At 36.7% G+C, this 25,636-nt stretch overlaps 1 protein-coding gene across 2 annotated transcripts in view; it reads left to right on the forward strand.

Moving 5' to 3' along the window:
- IPO8 (importin 8) overlaps positions 1 to 24,380 on the forward strand; it is a 70,659-nt gene extending 46,279 nt beyond the window's left edge. For both annotated transcript variants that reach the window (XM_030830458.2, XM_030830459.2), the window contains exons 21-25: positions 9,369 to 9,589; positions 11,907 to 12,112; positions 18,527 to 18,730; positions 21,174 to 21,290; positions 22,385 to 24,380. In XM_030830458.2, coding sequence (XP_030686318.1) covers positions 9,369 to 9,589; positions 11,907 to 12,112; positions 18,527 to 18,730; positions 21,174 to 21,290; positions 22,385 to 22,482 — 846 coding nt within the window. In that variant the 3' untranslated portion in view covers positions 22,483 to 24,380. The remainder of the gene's footprint in view (positions 1 to 9,368; positions 9,590 to 11,906; positions 12,113 to 18,526; positions 18,731 to 21,173; positions 21,291 to 22,384) is intronic.
- Positions 24,381 to 25,636: the final 1,256 nt, after the last annotated feature.

A 25,636-nucleotide genomic window follows, 5' to 3' on the forward strand; every position in this document is an offset into this window, starting at 1 on the left:
AAATCTGTAGATCACTTTGGGAAGTATTGTCACTTTGAGAATATTTAGTCTTTCAATCCCTGAACATGAGATGTCTTTCCTTTTATTTAGGTCATCTTTAATTTTTTTCAAAAATGTTTTGTAGTTTTCAAGTACAAGTTTCTTTCATTAAAATCTTCATAAAATATTTCATCCTTTTTAATGCTATTATAAATGGTGTTGTTTTCTTAATTTTATTTTCAAGTTGTTTATTGCCTGTGTTTAGAAATACACTTTTTCTGTATTTATGTTGTTTCTTGCAACCTTGCCGAATTGCTTTATTAGTTTTAATAGAGTTTCAGAGAATTTCTTAGGATTTTCTGTACACAAGGTCATCTCATCTGCAGATAGAGTTTTACCTTTCCAACTTGGGTGCTTTTTATTTTATTTTTCTTGCCTAACTGCCTTGGCTAGAACCTTCAGTGCAATGTTGAATGGATGTGGCAAGAGGAGACATTTTGTCTTGTTCCTGATCTTAGGGGGCGAAGTATTCCTTTCACCATTAAGTCTGATGTAAGCTGTAGGTTTTTCATAGATGTCTTTTATCAGATTGAGTGTGTTCCTGTTTATTCGTGGTCTGTTGAGTCTTTTGATCATGAAGTCGTGTTGAATTTTATCAAATGCTTTTTCTGCATCTATTGAGATGATCATGTGGGTTTTGTCCTTTATTCTGTTGATACGGTGTTTTGCTTTAATTGATTTTCAGATGTTAAATCAACCTTGAATTCCTGGTGTAAATCCTTCTTGATCATGGAGTATGATCCTTTTTATATATTTCTAGATTCAGTTAGGTAGTATTTTTTTAAAACTATTTTTGTACCTGTATTTATAAGAGATATTGATCTGTAATTTTTTTTTTCTTGTGGTATCTTTGTCTGGCTTTGGAATCAGAGTTATGCTGGCCTTGTTGGGAATGAGTTGGGAAGTGCTCCCTCCTCTTCTATTTTTTGGAAGAGTTTCTGAAGGTTGGTGTTTTTTAAATGTTAGAATTTAGCAGTGAAGCCATCTTTGCCTGAGCTTTTTTTGTGGGTAGTTTTAAAATTACCAATTCAATCTCATTATTTGTTATAGGTCTACTTGTATTTCTTTTTTTTTTTTTCTTTTTTTGTGGTACGTGGGCCTCTCACTGTTGTGGCCTCTCCCGTTGCGGAGCACAGGCTCCGGACACGCAGGCTCAGCGGCCATGGCTCACGGGCCTAGCCGCTCCGCGGCATGTGGGATCTTCCCAGACCGGGGCACGAACCCATGTGCCCTGCGTCGGCAGGTGGACTCTCAACCACTGTGCCACCAGGGAAGCCCTCTATTTCTTTTTTTTTTTTTAGCGGTTACGCGGGCCTCTCACTGTTGTGGCCTCTCCCGTTGTGGAGCACAGGCTCCGGACACGCTGGCTCAGCGGCCATGGCTCATGGGCCTTGCCGCTCTGCGGCATGTGGGATCTTACCGGACCGGGGCACGAGCCCGCATCCCCTGCATTGGCAGGCGGACTCTCAACCACTGCGCCACCAGGGAAGCCCAAGCCCTCTATTTCTTTTTGAGTTAATGTAGGAGTTTGCATCTTTCTAGGAAGTTGTCCATTTCATGTAAATTAACTAATTAGTTGGCATGCAATTCATAATATTTCATTATATTTCTTTTTGTTTTTGTAGGTTGGTAATAATGACCCCGTTTTGTTCCTGATTTTAGTAATTATTATCTTCTCTTTCTCTCGCTCTCTTATTTCCCCCTTTTGTTAGTTGGGGTAGAGGTTTGTCAATTTTGTTCATCTTTTCAAGGAACCAATTTATGATTTTGTTGTCTGTTTTTTTGTTTGCTATTTCATTAGTTTTTGCTCTAATCCTCATAATTTATTCCCTTCTACTTGCTTTGAGTTTAGCTTGCTCTTCTTTTTCCAGAGTCTTGAGGTGGAAGTTTAGGTTATTAGATTGAGATATTTCTTCTTTTTTAATATAGAGATTGATAGCTATAAATTTCCCTCTAACCACTGCTTTAGCTACATTCATAAGTTTTGGCATGTGTTCATATTCATTCATCTCAAAATATGTCCTTATTTCCCTTGTGCTTTATTCTGGACCCACTGGTTATTTAGGAGTGTGTTGTTTAATTTCCATATGTTTGTGAATTTACCAGAATTCTTTCTGTTAATGATTTCTAATTTTACTCCATTGTAATTGGAGAACATACTTTATGTGATTTCATTCCTTTTAAATTTATTGAGGCTTATTTTATGGCCCTGCATATAGTCTGTCCTGGAGATTGTTCCATGTGCACTTGAGAATAATATGTACTTTGCTGTTATTGGGCTGAGTGTTCTGTAGATGTTTGTTAGATCTAGTTGGTTTATAATGTTGATTAAGTCTTTTATTTTTTGCTGATCTTCTACCTATTTGTTCTATTCATTATCAAAAGTGAAGTATTAAATTCTCCAAATGTTATTGAATTATCTAGTTCTCCCTTTATTTCTGTCAGTTGTTGTTTCATGTATTTTAGGGCTCTGTTATGTGTATATATGTTTATAATGGTTTTATCTTCCTGATGAATTGACCCTTTTATCATTAAAATTGTCTCTCTTTATCTCTAGTAACACTTTTTGTTTGTTTTGATGTTGTTTTTGTCTAATATTAGTATATCCATTTCAGCTTTCTTATGGTTGCTGTTTGCATGATATATCTTTTTCCATTCTTTTACTTTCAACCTATTTGTATCTTTGAATTGACCCATTCATATTTACTGTTGTTACTTTTACACATAGATTCAATCTATCATTTTATTTTTTATTTATATGTCTCATGTTTTGTTGTTGTTCCCCTATTCTTTCTTTACTGCTTTCTTTTGAATTAAGTACATATTTTCTAATGTCACATTTTAATTCTTTTAATTCTTTTCCCACTATTTTAAACATTTTTCTTAGTGGTTGCTCTAGGGCTTACCATATATACCTTACCTTATCACAATATACTTCAGATTGAGATTAACCTAATTTTTAGTGAGATATAGATGCATTACTCTTATATAGCTCTATTCCCTCTTTCCCCTTTTTGTACTACTGCTGTCATATATATTGCATCTATATATGTTATAAATCCAACAATACACTGTTTGTAATTATTTCTATTTGTAATTTTATTTCAAAGAAGCTAAGAAAAAAGGCAACCAAGTATATATCTACAGGTATATACTTGTTATATTAGCCTTCTTATTTACCATTTCTCAGTTCTCTTTATTTGTTTGCTGTGGGTTGAAGTTACCATCTGGTGTCATTTCCTTATTCCAGTAGAATCTTGCTTCTACATCCTTTGTATTGTTAATGTTGAATATATTACATTTTATAGTTTCAACAGTACAATTATAACATGTTATTTTATGTGATTGTTTTTTAAAACAGTTAAGAAAGTGAAAGAAATACTATTTTTACTATTTTTTATAATTACATAATTACCTTTACTGGAGTGTGTGTGTGTGTGTGTGTGTGTGTGTGTCTTTCTTTGTCTTTGAATTACCCTCTGGGTCACTTGCTTTCAGCCCGAAGAACTTCCTTTAGTATTTCTTGTAGGTAGGTCTGCTAGCAATGAGTTCTGCTTTTTTTTTTTTGTTTTTTTTTTCTGAGAATTTCTTTATTTCATCTTCAGTGAGGTTGAGGTCTGAAGGTATTAGTTCTGTTCTAGGCAAGTAGCATTGGGAGTGGAAGATTAGAACAAGATTCATAGTGGGAGTCATTGCAGACATTGCATAGAAAACACCAGAAAAAATAAGACATAAGATGAGGACAGGGAGAAGCCTGTGAGCACAGGTTTACCTTGGAAAATAGATGATCTTTTTCACAGAAACAGAAAGTGTAGATACCAGGAGATGGGAATAGAGTGATATTACTCAAATGGTGACCATCTAATGGTGTCAGTAGGTGTTCATAAAAAAGTGTATTCAATGGTCTGGGGAAAACTGGATAAAACAAAATTCATTTCATTATTGCTTGAATTCTTAGTGCCTTTATCTGGAAATGTGCCTAAGGGAGTGGTTAGTATTCTGTGTTTTCCAAATTAATTAACAGTGGAATCTTTTTGTTTTCCAAACCCAAGGAACATCTATTAACTGTCGTGACAGTGCCGTTTAGATAATGCTGATATAGAGATCTGTCTTGAGGTAGAAATAAGGGATGTGGAAGCTTAAGTCCAATGGCTTTATTTTTGCAGTTAAATAGGAAGAGTTGTAGAAAATGAAAAAAGTTGAAATTTCAGTTTGGAGGAGTCTAGTAAGTAGTAAAGAAAAATTGAATAAAAGAATTGCTTTTAGCTGGATAGACTCATTTGAAGTTAGCAAGTAAGAATTTCATATGTAATGTATGTACAGTGGGTTTTTACTCCTAAAACTGGGTTGTTAGAGGGATTGGAAAGTTGGTACCCAAGCATTTCTATGTCAGAAAGTTAAGTGAGTTAACTCACTGTCCAATGTTAGTGAAGTTACCATTACTGTGCTGAAGGATTGTAATGCCTTAGAATTAAATTCCTCAATATTTCCTGTAAATTGGTAGTTAGATCTAGAGATTTGGTTGGATTCAATTGTGATTTTTTGGCAAGAATACTTCATAGGTGGTGGTGTGTATTTCTACTAGGGACAGAATGGTTGTCTCTCGTCTTATGATCTTAGTGCTGTTGGTGATGATATTCTAATTCTGTCATTCCTTCTTCATTTATGAGTGGAATTACTTCTATGAAGAGAAATGTTTTCTCATCAATTATTAGATTACTCTGAGGAATAGTTTGAGTATTTGCCATTATTTGTCATGATTGAGACAATATGTTGTTTCCTTATGCTCCATCTTTGGAGCATCCTCCAAAGATGACCAGTGAGGAGTTTTTTATGGTTTTTATTTTTTGGCTTTTTAGTATTATTTGACCTTATAGATTCAAATTTATTTGATACACATCAAATATATTCAGTATATTTAAGGTGTACAAAGTTCTTTCAACTTAGGCCAGTGGGAGCCTCTTGAGTTTGCCATATGAGTGCTTTTGACCTGATTCTCATAGCCTTTGGAAGTTTTCTGCTATCTGGTGTGATTAGATGTTCCAGTTTCATCTTGTACATTTCCTGCCCTACCCTGGGAAATGGTATTCCAAGACTGCACAAGGGATATTCCTTGCTATTGAGTAGGTCTTTATTTCCACAAAAGAGAACCAGGAAATACATATTATATTATCTTAAGATTAATCCATCATTAGTAGACACAGATATTTCCAGTTTCGGACTACATTATTTTTACTTAACCTAATTGATCCTAATCAGTATCTCCCACACCCAAAATCCTGGTTCTCATCATAATTACTCACTTACTTTACCCCACTAATATGTATATATTATCACCAACATACGATCACTATTAACAGTTTAAGATTTTTTAGTAGCTCCTTCTATCTCAAGGGTATATTCATATGCTAGGGATATTTATAGCCAAACAAGTCAAATCATAAATTTTAAAGTAATTTAACATAATCCCTGTTTGTTTGATTATTTATTTCATTTTATTTTAACTTTTAGGGATTGCTTAAATTTTTTGTGAATATAACATATGCAAAGTCTAAAGTCTAATTTACAAAACAAGGTATATTCAGGGGAATCTAGCTTCCATTCCTGTCCCCTCTACCATTACTTTCTTTCCCCATTTCTACACTCCCCCCACCCCCCAGTTTTTAGTTCATCCTTTCATTTAAAAACAAAAAGCAAATAGTTATATCCGTTCTCTCCTCACCTTCTTAAACAGTAGCATACTAAACATATTTTTTTTCCATCTTGCCTTCTTCACTTAATAATATATCTTGCAGATCACTCCATAGTGGTATATGGAGGTATTCTGCATAATCAATCCCCATAATTGACTTTATTTTAATATAAACGGATAATTTTAGTTTTACTAATTTTGAAACCTCAAAGTTTCTTTGTATTCTTAATGGCTTTGCATGTAATAGTAGATATTTGTTAAAATGAAGCTTTGTTATTAAAACATATCAAAAAGTTTTTCAAACTTAGTTTACATTTTCTTTTGGCTTCATTGATTCACAATAATTATTTAACTGTAGTAATAATTTTTAATAGAGCCTATGTCCTATATATGCTCTATATCAGAATATGAGACAAAATCAATAGTTAATCAGACTAGTCATTTCTTTATAAAAATCTCAATCTTAAAAGTTCCACATGTAGTCATGTGTTTTGATATTATATATTATCCTAAACAAGTCTAGTATTCTTCTGATACTAATGTACTTACAGTTTGGCTTACTAAAGGAAACATATTGAATTTGTCTTAAATTTTTACATGAAACTCTGATTATTTTTTAATAGATTTTATTTTTCAGAGTAGTTATAGACTCTCAGAGAAATTGAGCAGAAGATATAGAGATTTCTCTTGTACCCCTTACCCCACACATGCATAGCCTTCCCCATTATCAACATCTCCGCCAGGGTGGTGCATTGGTTATAACTGATGAACATACTGACACATCATTATCACCCAGAGACTGCAGTTTACACTAGGGTGTACTCTTGGTGTACACACTTTATACGTTTGGACAAATGTATAATGACATGTATCTACCATTATAGTATCATGCAGACTAGTTTCACTACACTGCCCTAAAAACCCTCTGTATTCCACCTATTCATCCCATTCTCCCCTGAAACTTTGATTTTTAAAGTTTAATTTAAAAATGAACTTATATTAAGACCTCAGAATTTTATTTTACACAAATCATTTTAGCCCATCCCTTTTTAAAAATTGAACTATAGTTACTGTACAATATTGTATAAGTCACAGGTGTGCAATATAGTGATTCACAATTTTTAAAGGTTATACTCCATTTGTAGTTATTATAAAATATTGGTTATATTTCCCATGTTGTACAGTATATGCTTGTAGCTTATTTTATACCTAATAATTTGTACCTCTTACTCCTCTACCCCTATATTGCACCTCCCCCTCCCTCTCCCCGCTGGTAACCCCTAGTTTGTTCTCTGTATCTGTGAGTCTACTTCTTTTTTGTGATATTCACTAGTTTGTTGTATTTTTTAGATTCCACATGTAAGTGATATCATACAGTTTTTATCTTTCTCTGTCTGACTGATTTCACTTAGCATAATGCCCTCCAAGTCCATCCATGTTGCTGCAAATGGCAAAATTTCATTCTTTATTATAGTTGAGTAGTATTTCATTGTGTATATATACCACGTCTTCTTTTTTTACATCTTTATTGGAGTATAATTGCTTTACAATGGTGTGTTAGTTTCTGCTTTATAACAAAGTGAATCAGTTATACATATACATATGTTCCCATATCTCTTCCCTCTTGCGTTTCCCTCCCTCACACCCTCCCTATCCCACCCCTCCAGGCGGTCACAAAGCACCGAGCTGATTTCCCTGTGCTATTCGGCTGCTTCCCACTAGCTATCTACCTTACATTTGGTAGTGTATATATGTCCATGCCTCTCTCTCGCTTTATCACAGTTTACCCTTCCCCCTCCCCAGATCCTCAAGTCCATTCTCTAGTAGGTCTGTGTCTTTACTCCTGTCTTACCCCTAGGTTCTTCATGACATTTTTTTTTTCTTAAATTCCATATATATGTGTTAGCATATGGTATTTTTCTTTCTCTTTCTGACTTACTTCACTCTGTATGACAGACTCTAGGTCTATCCACCTCATTACAAATAGCTCAATTTCGTTTCTTTTTATGGCTGAGTAATATTCCATTGTATATATGTGCCACATCTTTATCCATTCATCCGATGATGGACACTTAGGTTTTTTCCATCTCCGGACTATTGTAGATAGAGCTGCAATGAACATTTTGGTACATGACTCTTTTTGAATTATGGTTTTCTCAGGGTATATGCCCAGTAGTGGGATTGCTGGGTCATATGGTAGTTCTATTTGTAGTTTTTTAAGGAACCTCCATACTGTTCTCCATAGTGGCTGTACCAATTCACATTCCCACCAGCAGTGCAAGAGTGTTCCCTTTTTTCCACACCCTCTCCAGCATTTACTGTTTCTAGATTTTTTGATGATGGCCATTCTGACTGGTGTGAGAACCACATCTTTATCCATTCATCTGTTGATGGACACTTAGGTTGCTTTCATATCTTGGCAATTGTAAATAATGCTGCTATGAACATTGGGGTACATGTATGTTTTTGAATTAGTGTTTTTGTTTTTGTTTTTGTTTTTTTGGATATATACCCAAGTGTGGAATTGCTGGGTCATATGGTAGTAGTATTTTTAGTTTTTTTGAGAAATCTCCATCTGTTTTCCACAGTTAGCCCATCCCTTTTAATTGAAAGTAACTGTTAGGAAATATTTCTAATAAAATTAAACAATATTGCACTTTGGAATTGGAGTCATAGGATTTTAATGTATGAAATCCACTATTTTTCTTCAGTCTCTTACTTGTACCAACAGGAATTTTCTTTTTCAAAAATTTTATTGAGATATATTTGACATATAAAATTATCTTAATTTCAGGTATACAACATGATTCAGTATTTGTATATACAGTGAAATGATCATGACAATAAGTATAGTTAACATCCATCACCATACATAGTTAAAAAAATTTTTTTCTTGTGATGAGAGCTTTTAATGTCTACTCGTTCTTAGCAACTTTCAAATGTACAATACAGTATTCTTAAGTTTAGCCACCATGTCGTTCATTACATCCCTATGACTTTTTTAGGAATTTTTTTTCTCAAGAGAAATTCTGATCACATCATGCTTATTTTTAGTCTCATTTTTTTTTTACACTTGACCCTTGAACAATGCAGGAGTTAAAGGCATTGACCCTCTGCACAGTCAGAAATCCATGTATAACTTACAGTTGGCCCTGTGTATACACGTTTGCTCCCTATCCACAGATTCAACCAACTGTTGGTGGTGTAGTACTGCAGTATTCACTATTGAAAAAACCCTGCATTTAACTGGATCCATATAGTTCAAACCTGCGTTGTTCAAGGGTCAACTGTATTTTCAATATGATTTATCAAAGAAAAATTCCACCCTAGTCATTTTAACTCAAACATGGAAGTGACTAAGTCTACATTTGGATTATTGCCATCATTTGAGTGTGGACTCTTGTAGAACAATCTTCAACTAAATGTAATCTTCACATAAAATGGAAGGAGACGTTTTGGCACTACTGTAGGACCTCTTTTTGGCCATTTAAGCTCTCTAGGTTTAATAATTCTAAAAATGATTTAAACAAGCAAACGTTTCACTGTCATTAAGAGTATCTGATTTATTGATAACACTTTACCAACATTCAGCTTTCTATAAAAGTTACTTGATTTCTCTTTTTCTTTTTTCCTCTAGTGCATTCCACTCTTTGTTCAACTTGTTTTGGAGAGATTAACCCGAGGAGTCAAAACTAGTGAGCTTCGTACTATGTGTCTTCAGGTTGCAATTGCTGCCTTGTACTACAACCCTGATTTGCTGCTACATACTTTAGAACGAATTCAGTTGCCTCACAACCCTGGACCTGTAACTGTACAGTTTATAAATCAGTGGATGAATGATACAGATTGTTTTCTTGGGTATGTATGTGTCTTTTCGATTTTACACTACATTTCTATTTTGGAAAGTTGACTTTTTAATATGTACATATAATAGCATATAAAGAAATAATTTTTATATCTTAAGAATTATTATTATTTTTTATTTATTTTTGGCTGCTTCGCTGCTGCACACAGGCTTTCTCTAGTTGCCGCAAGTGGGGGCTACTCTTCGTGGCAGTGCACGGGCTTCTCGTTGCAGTGGCCTCTCTCCTTGCAGAACATGGGCTCCAGGCTCGTGGGCCTCACCAGCCATGGCTCGCGGGCTCCAGAGCACAGGCTCAGTAGTTGTGGCGCACGGGTCCAGCTGCTCCGCGGCACATGGGATCATCCTGGACCAGGGCTCGAACCCACGTCCCCTCCACTGGCAGGTGGATTCCCAACCACTGGGCCACCAGGGAAGCCCTTTAAGAATTATTTTTAGTGCATTGTTAACATAATATTAAATTCTTAGAGAATTAAGAATGTGTTTCAGCAGTATAATCTAGTGGAAAGAATGCAGGCTCTGAAAATTAGGTATAGCCATTCCCCGCTTGTTTTTGACTTACGTGTATTGCTATATCTCTAGGCAACAAGAATTAAGTGTCCACTTGGGTTCCATGACTACTAAGTGTCTATGGGTAACAACATTCTAAATAGAGTCATGTTTCTAAGGAAAGTACTGGTCTGGTAAAGATATAAAGACTTCAATGGAGCCCGTTTTCAAATGTGAGGTCAGAAGATTGTTAGTTGTAGTCCTGGTCCTACCCTGGTAGGAGAGTTTGGCTTTCTGTGAAGCACTCTCCTAGCTTCCCAGCATAGGAAAAGTGAGATCCTAAGTAGTAGTTATAGGCCCACCTCAAGTGACCCAACACATATAAGTGACCCTGTTGTGCTAGAATTTGAGCTAAATGCTGATTAATTTGTTCAAAACATTAGAAATAACTAGTGTTCTTTTTAAGTTTTGTAAGATATCATTTAGAAAAATTTACTGAGGGGAAAATAATTTCAACAGGAGTAGTCAGGACATTGCCAAGTGGTGGGGAGATGATGGAGGGGCTTGAATTAGGATGGTAGAAAAGGAATGGGGGAGCATATTTATAAGTTGCTATGTGTATTCTAATTTTTCTACTTGTAGGAGACTGGAATTTGTCCCTAATTTAGATTTCTTACTAAAGCTTTGAAAGGAAGAGCATACTTTAAAAAGAAATTGTGCTTAAAGTTATCTCTGACAAAGATTTAGAGAGTAGAGATTTAGTCATTCACAGTTATAGTTAGTAGCATCTATAAGCAATTTTCCAAAAATAGAAAATCCATCTCAGCTATTGTATAGATTGGGCATGCTTGAATTGTGCTCCCTTGGATTCTTCAGAGCCCCACTCGATAATCATCTCCTGTACTATGATCCATTTGACACCTGGTGTGCACTGCTAGTTAGAGGCTACATGGATGAGAAAGTCACCAGGTCAAGCACAGTCCCTGTTACAGTATACTATACTTTGACATTAGTAACTTGAATCAGTCAAGCAATGGAAATAATGAAGAATAATAGAAGCTAGTAATATATTTGTCATTGGATATTACTCTCATTTTGAATCCCTGCCAGTGAATTTTTTGTTCATGCCTGCAATTTTAAGTGTTATACTAATATAGAAAATCTTTTAATTCTTAGTATTTTTAGTTTTAAACAATTTAGAAGAAACATTCATACAAAAATGTGTGTAATGTATATTGGTCAAACATTTTTCCTTCAGAATTAAATTTTCCTTATCCTGTTTTACAGAACAGGACATTTAATGATTTACTTATAGCTATTACATTCAGCTTACTAGATGCTGAGTTTGTGGAGGAACTTTTGGCACCTGGGTTAGTATACAGTGCCAAGATACCTTGTAGACCAATCCAATGAAGACAAAGTCTAAGGGACTTCTCATTTTTTCCATTGGATAGGAATTTTATGCTATCGTATACAGGTATTCTTGTTTAATAAATAAAAAGTTGTTAATAAATAATTTATTTGTTTTATTTAATAAATAAAAGTTGTTACGCTAAGGCCCAGATACAGCATTTGTATTATCATAAATTGATATTACACAAGATTCCCCATATTAATTGCAGACTCCCATAGCTCTTTGATGATGATAATTGGTTTACAAAAGTTGATTTACATAGGATTTCATATAGTACAAAATGGAGATACCTCTGTGTAACTCCAGTGAATGAACCTTAGAATACACCTTGGACATTTCTTTTTGTAATTTCTTCGGAATTTGTTCTCATTTCTCATGTGCACATTTTTTTTCACCTTTATAATTTGTAGGCATCATGACCGGAAGATGTGTATAATAGGACTGAGTATTCTTTTGGAACTGCAAAATCGACCTCCTGGAGTAGATGCTGTGGTGGGACAGATTGTGCCCTCAATTCTTTTCCTTTTCCTTGGCCTAAAGCAGGTCTGTGCTACCAAACAACTGGTAAACCGGGAAGATCGCTCAAAAGCAGAGAAAGCTGATATGGAAGAAAATGGTAAAGTGTTCTAATTGAAATGAATGCTAGAATTGATTGTGATTTGAGTATGTGTTTTCTTTGAGTTTTAGTCTATTTGGAAACATTAAACAGGTGTACATTTCTTGGCCTGTTAACACGTTTAACAAATATTTTGGGTTTGTTTGACTTAATTATAGTAGTCCCTTCTTACCACAATTTTGGTTTCATCGTTTCATTTGTCTAAAAATACTAAATGGAAAATTCTAGGAATAAACAATTCATAACTTTATTTATCTATTTATTATTGAACTATAGTTGATTTACAATATTATGTTAGTTTCAGGTGTACAACATACATAGTGATTCACTGTTTTTATAGATTATACTCTGTTTAAAGTTATTATAAAATGTTGGCTGTATTCTGTGTGCTGTACAATATATCCTTGTGCTTATTTATTTTATACTTAGTAGTTTGTACCTCTTAATATTCTACTGTTTTACCCCTCCCACTTCCCTCTCCCCAATGGTAACTACTAGTTTTTTCTCCGTATCTGTGAGTCTGTTTCTGTTTTGTTATATTCATTTGTTTCTTTTATTTCTTATATTCCACATATAAGTGTGACATACAGTATTTGTCTTTCTCTGACGTACTTCATTAAGCATAATATCCTCCAGGTCTATCCATGTTGTTGCAAATGGCAAGATTTCATTCTTTTTTATGGCTGAGTAATATTCCATCACATATCTCACCACGTCTTCATTATCCATTCATTTGTTGATGGATATTTGGGTTGCTTCCTTATCTTGGTTTTTGTAAATAGTGCTGCTGTGAACTTTGGCATGTGTGTATCATTTTGAATTAGTGTTTTTGTTTTCTTTGAATATATATCTAGCAGTGAAATTGCTGGATCATACTTTTAGTTTTTTGAGAAATCTTCATGTCGTTTTCCGTAGTGGCTGCACCAATTTACATCCCTACCAACAGTGTGCAAGGGTTCCCTTTTCTCCATATTCTTGCCAACATTTGTTATTTGTTGATGGCCATTCTTACTAAGAGGGGTGAGATGATATCTCATTGTGGTTTTGATTTGCATATCTCTAATGATCAGCAATGTTGGAACGTCTTTCATGTGCCTGTTGGCCACCTGTATGTCTTCTTTGGAAAAATGACTATTCAGGTCTTCTGCCCATTTTTTAATTGGGTCATTTAGTTTTTTGACATTGAGTTGTATGAGCTGTTTATATATTTTGGATATTAACCCCTTATTGTAGCATATCATTTGCAAATATTTTCTCCCATTTATAGGTTGTCTTTTCATTTTGTTGATGGTTTCCTTTGCTGTGCAAAAGCGTTTAAATTTAATTAGGTCCCACTTGTTTATTTTTGCTTTAATGTCCTTTGCCTTAGGAGACCCCCCCAAAATACTGCTACAATTTATGTCAAAGTGTGTTCTGGGGCTTCCCTGATGGTGCAGTGGTTGAGAGTCCGCCTGCCAATGCAGGGGACACGGGTTTGTGCCCTGGTCTGGGAAGATCCCACATGCCGCAGAGTGGCTGGGCCCATGAGCCATGGCCACTGAGCTTGCACGTCCGGAGCCTGTGCTCTGCAACGGGAGAGGCCACAACAGTGAGAGGCCCGCATATCGCAAAAAAAAAAAAAAAAAAAAAAGAGTGTTCTGCTTTTCTTCTAGGAGTTTTATGGTTTCTGGTTATACATTTAGGTCTTTAATCCATTTTGAGTTTATTTTTGTACATGGCATGAGAAAATGTTCTAATCTCATTCTTTTGCATGTAGCTGTCCAGTTTTCCCAGCACCACTTATTATTGAAGAAACTGATATTCCCCATTGTATATTCTTGCCTCCTTTGTCATAGATGAATCAACCCTAAACGCAGGAGTTTATTTCTGGGCTGTCTATTCTGTTCCATTGATCTGTGTGTCTGTTTTTGTGCCAGTACTATACTGTTTTGATTACTGTAGCTTTGTAGCATAGTCTGAAATCAAGGAGCATGATACCTCCAGCTCTGTTCTCTTTTGTCAAGATTGCTTTGGCAATTCAGGGTCTTTTTTGGTTCCATATAAATTTTAGGAAGAATTTGTTCTAGTTCTGTGAAAGATATCATGGGTATTTTGATAAGCATTAAATCTATGGATTGCTTTGGGTAGTATGGATTTTTTTAGTGATATTCTTCCAATCCATGAACATGGGATATCTTTGTATCATCTTTCGTTTCTTTCATCATTGTTTTATAATTTTCAGAGTAGAGGTCTTTCACCTCCTTGGTTAAGTTTATTCCTAGGTTTTTAATTCTTTTTGATGCAATTTTAAACAGGATTGTTTTCTTGCTTTCTCTTTCTGCAACTTTACTGAATTCATTTATTAGTTCTAAAAGCTTTTCATTGGAGACTTTAGGGTTTTCTGTATATAGTATTTTGTCATCTGAAAATAGTGACAGTTTTACTTCCCTTCCAACTTGGATGCCTTTGATTTCTTTTTCTTGTCTGATGGCTGTGGCTGGAATTTCCAATAGTATGTTAAATAGAAGTGGCGAGAGTGCGTATCCTTATCTTTAGAGGAAAATCTTTTAGCTTTCACTTTTGCGTATGATGTTAGCTGTAGGTTTGTCATAAATGGCCCTTATTATGTTGAGATATGTTCCCTCTATACCCACTTCTATGAGAGTTTTTGTCATGAATGGATGTTGAATTTGGTCAACTGCTTTTTCTGTAGCTCTTGTGATGATCATGTGATTTTTATCCTTTCTTTTTTTTTTTTTAATGTGGTGTATCACATTGATTGATTTGTGAATATTGAATCATCTTTGCATCCCTGGAATAAATCTCACTGGATCGTGGTGTACCATCCGTTTCTATAAATTGTTGAGTTTGGTTTGCTAATATTCTGTTCAGGATTTTTGCATCTATATTCATCAGAGATATTGGCCTGTAACTTTCTTTTTTTGTAGTGTCTTTGTCTGCTTTTGGTGGCCTCATAGGATGAACTTGGGCGTGTTCTCTTCAGTTTTTTGGAATAGTTTGAGAAGAATAGGTATTAGCTTTTCTTTATACATTTCATAGAGTTCTCATGTTAAACTGTCCAGTCCTGGACTTTTGTTTGCTGGGAGTCTTTTTATTATGAATTCAGTTTCACTGCTAGTGATCTCTTTATTCAGATTGTCTATATCTTCCTGATTGGGTCTTGGAAGATTGTATGTTTCTAAAAATGTTTCCATTCCTTCTAGGATGTCTAATTTGTTGGCATATAAATATTTTTAGTATTCACTTATGATTTTTTGGTATCTCTGTGATATCAGTTGTAATTTCTCCTCTTTCATTTCTTGTTTTATTTATTTATTTATTTATTTATTTATTTATTGGCGGTACGCAGGCCTCTCACTGCTGCAGCCTCTCCTGCTGCAGAGCACAGGCTCTGGACACGCAGGCTCAGCGGCCATGGCCCATGGGCCCAGCCGCTCCACAGCATGTGGGATCTTCCCAGACTGGGGCACGAACCCGTGTCCCCTGCATCAGCAGGCAGACTCTCAACCACTGCACCACCAGGGAAGCCCTTTTTTTGCATTTTTTTTTAAACATCTTTATTGGAGTATAATTGCTTAACAATGGTGTGTTAGTTTCTGCTTTATAACGAAGTTAATTAGTTATACATATATATATGTCCCCATATCTCTTCCCTCTTGCATCTCCCTCCCTCCCAGCCTCCCTATCTCACCCCTCTACGTGGTCACAAAGCACCGAGCTGATCTCCCTGTGCTGTGCGACTGCTTCCCACTAGCTATTTTACGTTTGGTATTGTATATATGTCCATGCCACTCTCTCACTTTGTCCCAGCTTACCCTTCCCCCTCCCTGTATCCTCAAGTCCATTCTCTAGTAGGTCTGCATCTTTATTCCCGTCTTGCCCCTAGGTTCTTCATGACCATTTTTTTTTTTTTTAGATTCCATATATATGTGTGTTAGCATATGGTATTTGTTTTTCTCTTTCTGACTTACTTCACGCTGAATGACAGTCTCTAGGTGCATCCACCTCATTACAGATAACTCAGTTTTGTTCCTTTTTATGGCTGAGTAATATTCCACTGTATATATGTACCACATCTTCTTTATCCATTCATCCGATGATGGACACTTAGCTTGCTTCCATGGCATGGCTATTGTAAATAGAGCTGCAATGAACATTTTGGTACATGACTCTTTTTGAATTATGGTTTTCTCAGGGTATATGCCCAGTAGTGGGATTGCTGGGTCATATGGTAGTTCTATTTGTAGTTTTTTAAGCAACTTTCATACTGTTCTCCACAGTGGCTGTATTAATTTACATTCCCACCAACAGTGCAAGAGCGATCCCTTTTCTCCACACCCTCTCTAGCATTTATTGTTTGTAGATTTTTTGATGATGGCCTTTCTGACCGGTGTGAGATACCTCATTGTAGTTTTGATTTGCATTTCTCTAATGATTATTTATGTTGAACATTCTTTCATGTGTTTGTTGGCAATCTGTATATCTTTTTTGGAGGAATGTCTATTTAGGTCTTCTGCCCATTTTCAGACTGGGTTGTTTGTTTTTTGATTCTCTTGTTTCTTGAGGTAGGCCTGAATTGCTATAAACTTCCCTATTAGAACTGCTTTTGCTGTGTCCTGTAGATTTCAGAAAGTTCTGTTTTTATTTTCATTTGTCTCAAGGTATTTTCTGATTTCCTCTTTAATTTCTTCATTCATCCATTGGTGTTTTAGTAGCATGTTGTTTAGTCTCCATATGTTTATGTTTTTCCCATTTTTCTACCTGTAATTGATTTCTAGTTTCATACTGCTGTGGTCGGAAAAAATGCTTAATATAATTTCTTTCCCCTTAAATTTGTTGAGACTTGTTTTGTGGCCTAGCATGTGTTGTCTCCTGGAGAATGTTCCATGTTCACATGGAAGAATGTTCCATGTTCACATGGAATACACATTCATGAAAGAATGTGTATTCTGCCATTTTGGGATGTAATGTCCTGTAGATACCTGTTAAGTCCAGCTGGTCTGATGTGTTATTTAAGACTACTCTTTCCTTATTGATTTTTCTGTCTGGATGGTCCATGTGATTTTTCTGTCCAGTGATGTAAGTGGGTTAAAGTTTCCTCCTATTATTGTATTATTGTCAATTTCTCCCTTTATGTCTGTTAATATTTGTTTTATATATTTAGATGCAAATGTTATATTCTCTTCTTGTATCGATCCTTTTATCATTATATAATGCCCTTTTTTGTCTTTTGTTATAGCCTTTGTTTTAAAGTCTACTTTATCTGATATGCATATTGCTACCCCTTCTTTCTTGTTGTTTCCATTGCATGAAATATATTTTTCCATCCCCTCACTTTCAGTCTGTGTGTGTCTTTAGCTCTGAAGTGAGTCTCTTGTAATTGTTTATTTTGCTAAATATATGCAAACAATCACAGAATTTTTTTCAGTATGTTGCATTCTTTATAATTTCTCGCTTTGCTCTCTAATGGGTTATAATTATTATGACTTGAGGGAAATTTTCTAGTAATTTCCCAGACTTTCTTGTTGAATTTCCTACTGAGGTGTAGGATGATTAACCAGTGAAGGTTTCTCTTGCTGTCTTTGTTATTCTACATATAATATATATATATGTATATGTATATATATATATTTTTTCCATATATGTGGTCAAAACTATGGTTTCTTGCATTATCCCTAAAACTACCTTGCAGTTGAATCCAGGTGCTTCAGTATGGTGCGTTTTATAGAACTAGGTTTAGATTAATATTGCCTGTTTTGGGTTTACTCCAGGTTTCTCCTCTTAGGTTGATTTTGTCCTGCATTTACTGTCTTCCGGTTATTTATAATACTGGACTAACTGCTTGGAACAGACCAGCTCTGAAAATAGAAACTGAATCTATGGGGATATACAATTCAGCTTTCAATTTTTTTAACCCACATATAGCTAATTATTTTTCCTCTGTATTTCTATATTTTTCTGTTTCTATTAGCAGAAATGACCTCTTCATTTGAGCATTTCCGAGCAGTTCATAATCAACTTAGTTAATTGCTAAGAGACTCAAATTCTCAGTGGTAGGTCATTGTTATTTAAAACACATGCACTGAATACATAATCATTTTATGTCTTTTTTGACAAAAAAGTTAATTTGGGAATCTGTGGCTAAATAGTATATATTAATGGATGTGGAGCAGCCATAGTGAAACAGTAATAATGTTCATCTTTAGAGATAGAAATTGTTTTGAGTGAGGAGGATAAAGTCATTTTCAGTTTAGCAACTACAGTAAAGATAAGGTTTATTTTTATAATTTTACATAAAATTATTTGGTCATTTTTCCATTTCTGGAATGTCATTTATTATTTTTATTTTCTTTATGGAATTTATATTTTGTCCTTATGTGTTTGATTCCTTTTAAATAAATAATGGATTCACAGAAGAGATTTCAAGTGATGAAGAGGAGACGAATGTAACTGCTCAAGCAATGCAGTCAAATAATGGAAGAGGTGAAGATGAGGAGGAAGATGATGATGACTGGGATGAAGAAGTATTGGAAGAAACTGCCCTTGAGGGATTCAGCACTCCACTGGACCTTGACAATAGTGTGGATGAATATCAATTTTTTACACAAGCCCTGCTGAGTATGTTGTTACTCCCTGAATCTTCAGATATGTTTTTCATTTCCATCTATTAGAAGTTGTTTTGGGATCTTCCCCCAAATTGGTTTAGATTCCCTTTAAATTTTTAATTTATTTTTAATTATAGAAATCCCCAAACATACACAAAATGAGAGCAAATAGTATAACATCCATCACCCAATCCCAGCAACCTTAATCGTTGTAAAGTGGCAGGGTGAGGCTGCAGGGTATCCTCACAAAAGTAATTACAGGCAAGAGTATCTGCATATATTGTTCATCCTCTAGATATGAATGGATAAGGATTTTTGCAGAATGAAGTATCTCACATATGTTGCTTAAAAATTGTGGCCATATTGGGGCTTCCCTGGTGGCGCAGTGGTTGGGAGTCCGCCTGCCGATGCAGGGGACACGGGTTCGTGCCCCGGTCTGGGAGGATCCCACATGCCGCGGAGCGGCTGGGCCCGTGGGCCATGGCCGCTGGGCCTGCACGTCCGGAGCCTGTGCTTCGCAACGGGAGAGGCCACAACAGTGAGAAGCTCGTGTACTGCAAAAAAAAAAAAAAAAAAATTAAAAATTGTGGGCATAAACTTATTAGCAATTCAGAATCCCCATGTGAATGAACAGAGTCCAATAGAGAGTAAATTTTTACTACATAAGCAATTTACCAATTTGTACAGCAAAGGACACTAGAAATTCAAAGATTGGGAGAAAATATTTGTCATGTACATGTCATAGGCTTAAGACCCACAGATTACAAAGGCCTTCTATAAATGAATAAGACCAATAACCCAGTAGAAGAATGAAAGATATAAATGGAAAACTTATAGAATTAAAAATAAATAATAAGCCAATGAAAGCACTTAGAAAATTATTATAAACAAATTATAATGAAAAAATCCCACTAAATAGGTTGTTTTATAGTTACATCATATTTCTCTGGTAATACCATAATTTAGCTTATTTCCACTGATGGACATATAAGATATTTCCAGGGTTTTTCTTTTTTACAAGCAATATTAAATTGAACATCCTTGTGTATAAAATATTGCTACTAACAAGGCAATGGTAGTGTAATATATTGGCATTATTTAGTATGCCAATGTATTGGTTGTTACAAATACCATTAATGAACCACCTCTATGATTTATTGAAATTCAGCCGGAGCAAGAGGTAGAGAGTACAGGGAATGATATTCCAAAGCATGAGGAAGATAAGAGTGTAAATGTGGAGACTGGAATGTGGAGGGTACGCTCTAAGGCAGTTACTTCCAGACCTGGGTATGCATCATAGGCAACAAAGAAGCTCTTAGGTCTTGAGTGGGATCTCAGCATATGTATTTTGAAAATGCTCCTCAAGAGATAGGCAGCCAGCTTTGGCTCAGTCAGCATATAGGGACCACTGCTTAAAGTCTCTATGAAGTAGTAAAATTGTACCAGCCTTGAAATCTGGTGGTTTTTTTTTTTGGCCGTGCAGCATGCAGGATCTTACTTCCCTGACCAGGAATCGAACCTGTGCCCCCTGCAATGGAAGCAGGGGTCTTAACCATTGGACCGCCAGGGAAGTCCCCCAGTCTTGAATTCTGGACTGAGATTGTCTTTATCCCATTTCCCATTAGAGTGTTTTTGAATGTTTTTCTGTAAAGAGGTGACCTTGGGGATATGATAATTTCCTTCAGGGGTATATTATCTGATGATGATGTCCAAAAAGAACTGAAGGGGGCTAGACTCGGGAACCAAGCGTTATGAAATTACTTTATTGATTTAGGAGTAATAGGGCCCTGGAGTGGGAGGATGGCATTTGATGGGACAAAGCGTATCAGTGAAAGACATCAAGAAAGCAGCACAGAATTGGATGTGGAGAGAGCATGATTAAAGATGTTAGGCATTTACAGTGGTTGACTAGGAGACTGATAGAACTAGTGATGGAAATGGGAGATAAGGAGGGTTTGGGAGGTAAAATGTTAAATTTGGTTACAGTTGTACTGAGTTTGAGGTGAGCTATCCAAAGTAAAAGACCAGGAGGCTTAGGAACAGTTTTGCCTAAAGGTACAAATTTGAGTTTTTGGCATAGAAGTGATGCTGAAGAGCAGGTAGCATGAGAATTCCTGAGGAAAATGGTAACAAGTGAGTAAGGTGTTTCCCAAGATCTGGATTTTAGGCAGCATTCATAGTTTGTAAAAACCCAGGAAGAAGAGGAGATGGGGAGGGAGCAGAGAACTAGGCAAAACAGATTTGTGATGTCCCAACCTTCCTTTATAGCCCCACGTAGGTCGAGTACTAAAGTGAGTACTCAGGAGTAGTCCTTTGTTGGAATAAGTTTTATCACCTATTGTCTGTGATCATTTCATTGTAATCTGATTGTGTTATTAGTTATTCTCTGAAATAATAATTGTCATTGGACTCCTTTATTTTTCCTTCTCCCTCAACACACCCCCAAAATACAACAGCTGTGCAGAATCGGGATGCTGCCTGGTACCAACTGCTGATGGCACCGCTCAGTGAGGATCAGAGGAGGGCGCTACAGGAGGTGTACACACTGGCCGAGCACCGAAGGACGGTAGCAGGTCAGCCAGCATGATTTCTAGATCGGAGTGCATGTGTCAGAGTGCCTGTATTCAGCTTTTATTTTACGAGCCTGGTGGCACCTAAATACTGTTCTAAAAATTGTTAGAGGCCAACCTTTCAAGATAATAAGGAATTACCATTATTGTATGATCTTTTTAATCATCCATGATATATTAGCTCTGTGAAACACCATGTGTTAATGTGTCTTTAGTGGTGTTCTTATTCACACCCTTATCCTATTTTGGAGCCAAAGGTAAGATGTAAAGGTTGGGATGAATCTTGCTGAGGGAGAGTTAATCAGCTGGGTCACCCATCTAAACATCTAAACAACAGATGGGTCAAAAGCATTTTATGAATTCTTGCAGGGCGCTTGTATTCCTAGAAATTGAAATACCCTCCATTTCTATTTGTTGGGCTTTATGTGTTGGTGATTCTCGTTGATTTTCAGTTTTTGAGCTGGAGAAATTGTTTTACACAGACGTTGTTATGGTCACTCCTAGAAAATTAGTGGAAGATTTTGTAATTACAAAAGTATTTTAGTGGGGAACATCATGGAATAGGAATCTAGAGTTTAGAACCCAGCTTCTTCTGCTTGGATTTAGGCTTTAAGTCCTGTACAGATTCTGTATCGGCCCTCCTGATGTGAGAAGGCAGTGTGCCCTTTCAGCAATAGACACTAGCTTTGAGCCTTGTTTTTATTTTGCTCAGTTTTAGCAAATAGTCTTTCCAAGATAGAAAATATAACTACAGTCTTCCTTCGGTATCTGTGTGGGGGGGATTGTTTCCCTGACCTGCCTTGGATACCAAAATCTGAGGATGCTTGTGTCCCCTGTTAAGATGGTGTGGTGCAGTGGGCCCTCTGTATCCGTGTGTTCCATATCTGCTGGTTCCACATCCCCAGACACCAAGACGATGGTACTTACTGACACGGGTTTATTAAAGGCTAATGTTCAATTGGGCAGAATAATTAATACCACGATTCACATTCCTTCACAGTACTAACTCTAAAGAATCTGGCCCCTTTGAGGTTATTTCCAACTTTGTCACCTTAAATACTCCTCTCTTTTCTCCCCTTTCTCTTGGCAAATGCTAGAGGCAAAGAAGAAGATTGAACAACAGGGAGGCTTCACCTTTGAAAACAAAGGAGTCCTCTCTGCATTTAACTTTGGGACTATGCCCACCAACAACTGAAAGAAGGAAGATCAACCGACCAAATGTCATCGCTACGTGGTACGTCAGCCGGAAGGAGAGGGTCAAGGGGAGCCGGGGCTACTCTTTGTGCCACCTGCTGTGCCAGTTACTGCCTGGCGTCCGGCATCACCTTTCTCCACCCCTGCATCCCCTTTGACCTTTCTCACCCTGAAATATATATTTTAAGCAGCTACTGTAATGTATGAAATTAAAGAACAACAAAATCATTGGACTGCAAAGGACAAAGCATATGCTCCAAAGGATGAATGACCAAGGTGGTTTTAGAGGATTGGATGGAATTGCACGTCTCAGGTTTTGCCATGCAGAATCAATGGATTTATGCTAATAACAGTGCCTTCTGTTGTACATGAATTATCTGAAAAAATTTTTTTGGAGTGCATTGCAATTTTTTTTAAGGCATAAAACATATTTCTAGATAAATGTAAACCTTGGCTATATGTTGACTTATTCTGCATTTCACTATGTGAATTTACTGTTAGGACGTTAGCTACAAGTCACTCTGGTTTCAAAATCATCACTGCTCCCCTTGCTCTCCACTGCTGCTGGGGGTTTTCTTCAGGGGTTGTACAATATGCACTGGCTCTGGTTTTTCATAAGGTGTTTTTTCCTAAAGATGTGGCTTTCCTAAGAAGTGTCTTATTCTCTCTTCCATCATATTTTTCAGCCCTGAAAGGGGTGGTATTTCTTTTGAGTCAGCCTATATGAATATCGATTTCATTCATAACCTAATAAGTTCAGGACTCAAAAATTTCTTGGCAGCGAGTGGCAGGGACTCTTTTCATCACTGGAATTAACAATCAGTCCAAGTATATTCTGAATCATTCACTTAATTATGCAATTAATTGACAGTTATACTAAAGCACATTGGACTTCTATGAGAAAGGTGCTACATAAGCACACTGTCTTTCTGGATGGGGGCTTGCATTTTCAGTAACTTATCATTCCAGCTGTGTTGGACCCGGGTCCAAAACATTTTGTAACAATATTTTTTATCTAGGAAAAAGACCCAAGTAAATCTTACTTCTTGCTTTCTCACACATCTGAATTTTCTCCTATCTAATCTGTCCTAGTTTTTATTATAGCTCAGTTTGGCTTCTTATATTTTTCAAGGGTTGGGGATATCAGTCAGCTGCACTCTGACATGGTAATGATGCAAGATAGCCCATGATAAATATCGCAGATGGAGGTTACAGCTGTTTTTCTGAACTGATTCAACACCAGAACATGGGTCACAGTGTTTTCATTCAGTAAAGCAAAAGTGAATTTTCAGAATTTAATATATTTCTGGATATGATACAGTTGTCCGTTTTTGTGAAATGTTTGCGGCTTATATTTTCCATCAGTCACTGGAGGAATTTTCTCCAGGTGCTTTCTATATTACCATCCCTTGTTAATATGAACTCTTTTTAGAATTTTAGGTTATTTAAGTAGTTTTTTACAGAAGTAGCCCAAGAAGCCATGAGTTTCAGAGTTAAATGATCCCCTGCTTTCTTCTGCCCCCTCTTCCCAAGGCATTGATGCTGAATGTGCCAGCTGGCGGTTAGAAGAGAAAGATGGCATGGGGGAGACTGTAGACATCGTAAGCTTTGAAGCTCTTCTTTTTCTCCTCATGTCCCAAATGGTTTAATTTTAACATAAGTAACATGCCTTCACACTGGACTGTAAAAGGCATGTGATTTTATTTTTGTGATGTATTTTCTTCTGCAGTATTAAAGGGAAAGAAGTGTTAATGTGTATCATCCTATCTTGTTTTTGAAGCCAGGGTAGTTGTACAGTTTTGTTACCAGCAGTGCTAACCTGAATGTGATATGATTACCTTGGAAAGGCAGGAACTCATATGAATGTACTGTAAAATAAATGCGGACTGATTCCCAGGATCTTGAACTCCTCTGTGTGAAATGTTTTCTGAAATGTGGAGGTGCTAAAGCAGGTGATTAAAACCCATCAGTGTGTGTTTTCCTGACTCCTGGGGACCTGGAGCAAGGTGACCATAGGTCTGGGAGGGTAGCAAGGGCTCATCAGGAACAGCTAAAGACTGGGGAGTGGTTGGGGGCTAGAGCCCCCAACCAAGGTGTCCAAATAAGAGCTGCAGAAGCTCTGAAAAAGCAAGGTCATTCAACCACATCAGGACCTTGAAGGAAAGGAAAAAATGCCTGAGGTGGAGCCATTTTCTGATGGGCTGCCATCAAATTAGGAGTGGAATGGTAAGCTCTGGCCTTTTGATTCTCAAATGTTTACCCAGCATGACAATAAGCTCCTCCTTCCCACCTCTAATTTATGTTAAGACCACACTGAACCAGTAAATTGTTAATCAGTGAAAATTCTGAAGAAAGAAAACAAATGAAATTATGTCATTTATTTAATAGAGTGAATTACAGTCCAGTTTTCTATTCAGCAGGGGAGACTGAAAATTGTAATAAATTTATGGAGGAAATCAAGGAAAACTTAGCCATGTGATCAGAGACCACCAGCATTTGTATGTATGTATGCATGTGTGTATGCATGTGTTTTATCTATAAAAAAAAAATCATTTCAGATAAGCCTTAAATGGTAAGCCTTCCTGTCCCCGTTTCACTCTCTCCATCGAGATCAGTGTACAAGTGGGTTGGAAACTTCTCAGACAGCCCACTTGTGAGTAAGGCCACAAAATCAATGAAAAAAAGGTTGGACTATGTTTTTAGGAAGAAGCATAAACGGCGCAACTGTGGCTGATCCTGTAGAGGTGTGTATGCAACAGAACTTTGAGTGGCTGGGCAGCAGGAGAGTCTGGGGCAGACAGCAGTGCTGGCAGAGGGAGGAGAGGTGTACAAGGCTCTGACATCAAGTGGGGAGGTGAGCGAGTGCACATGCTCCCTGCAGGGTACCTGAGAGGAAGTTCACCTTGGAGATCACCTAATTTGGAAAAAAGATTTCACAAGTACACGGGGGCCTCTCAAGAGCTAGGAGTTGGCGGCTTCCCAGAGTGTTCGGAATATGCCTGGAGCTGAGAGCAACTCAGGCAGGAGTGACCTCATGGAGACTTTTTTTCCAAAAGGCTTCGTTGGGCATGAAGGGAAAACCTGGGGAGGATGAGAACTACCCAGCAAGGCCTCCTGGGTACCTGTGTCCCCCACAGAGCTCTTAGTTAAGAGTG

The sequence above is a fragment of the Globicephala melas genome, chromosome 10, assembly GCF_963455315.2.
Source record: "Globicephala melas chromosome 10, mGloMel1.2, whole genome shotgun sequence".
NCBI lineage: Eukaryota > Metazoa > Chordata > Mammalia > Artiodactyla > Delphinidae > Globicephala > Globicephala melas.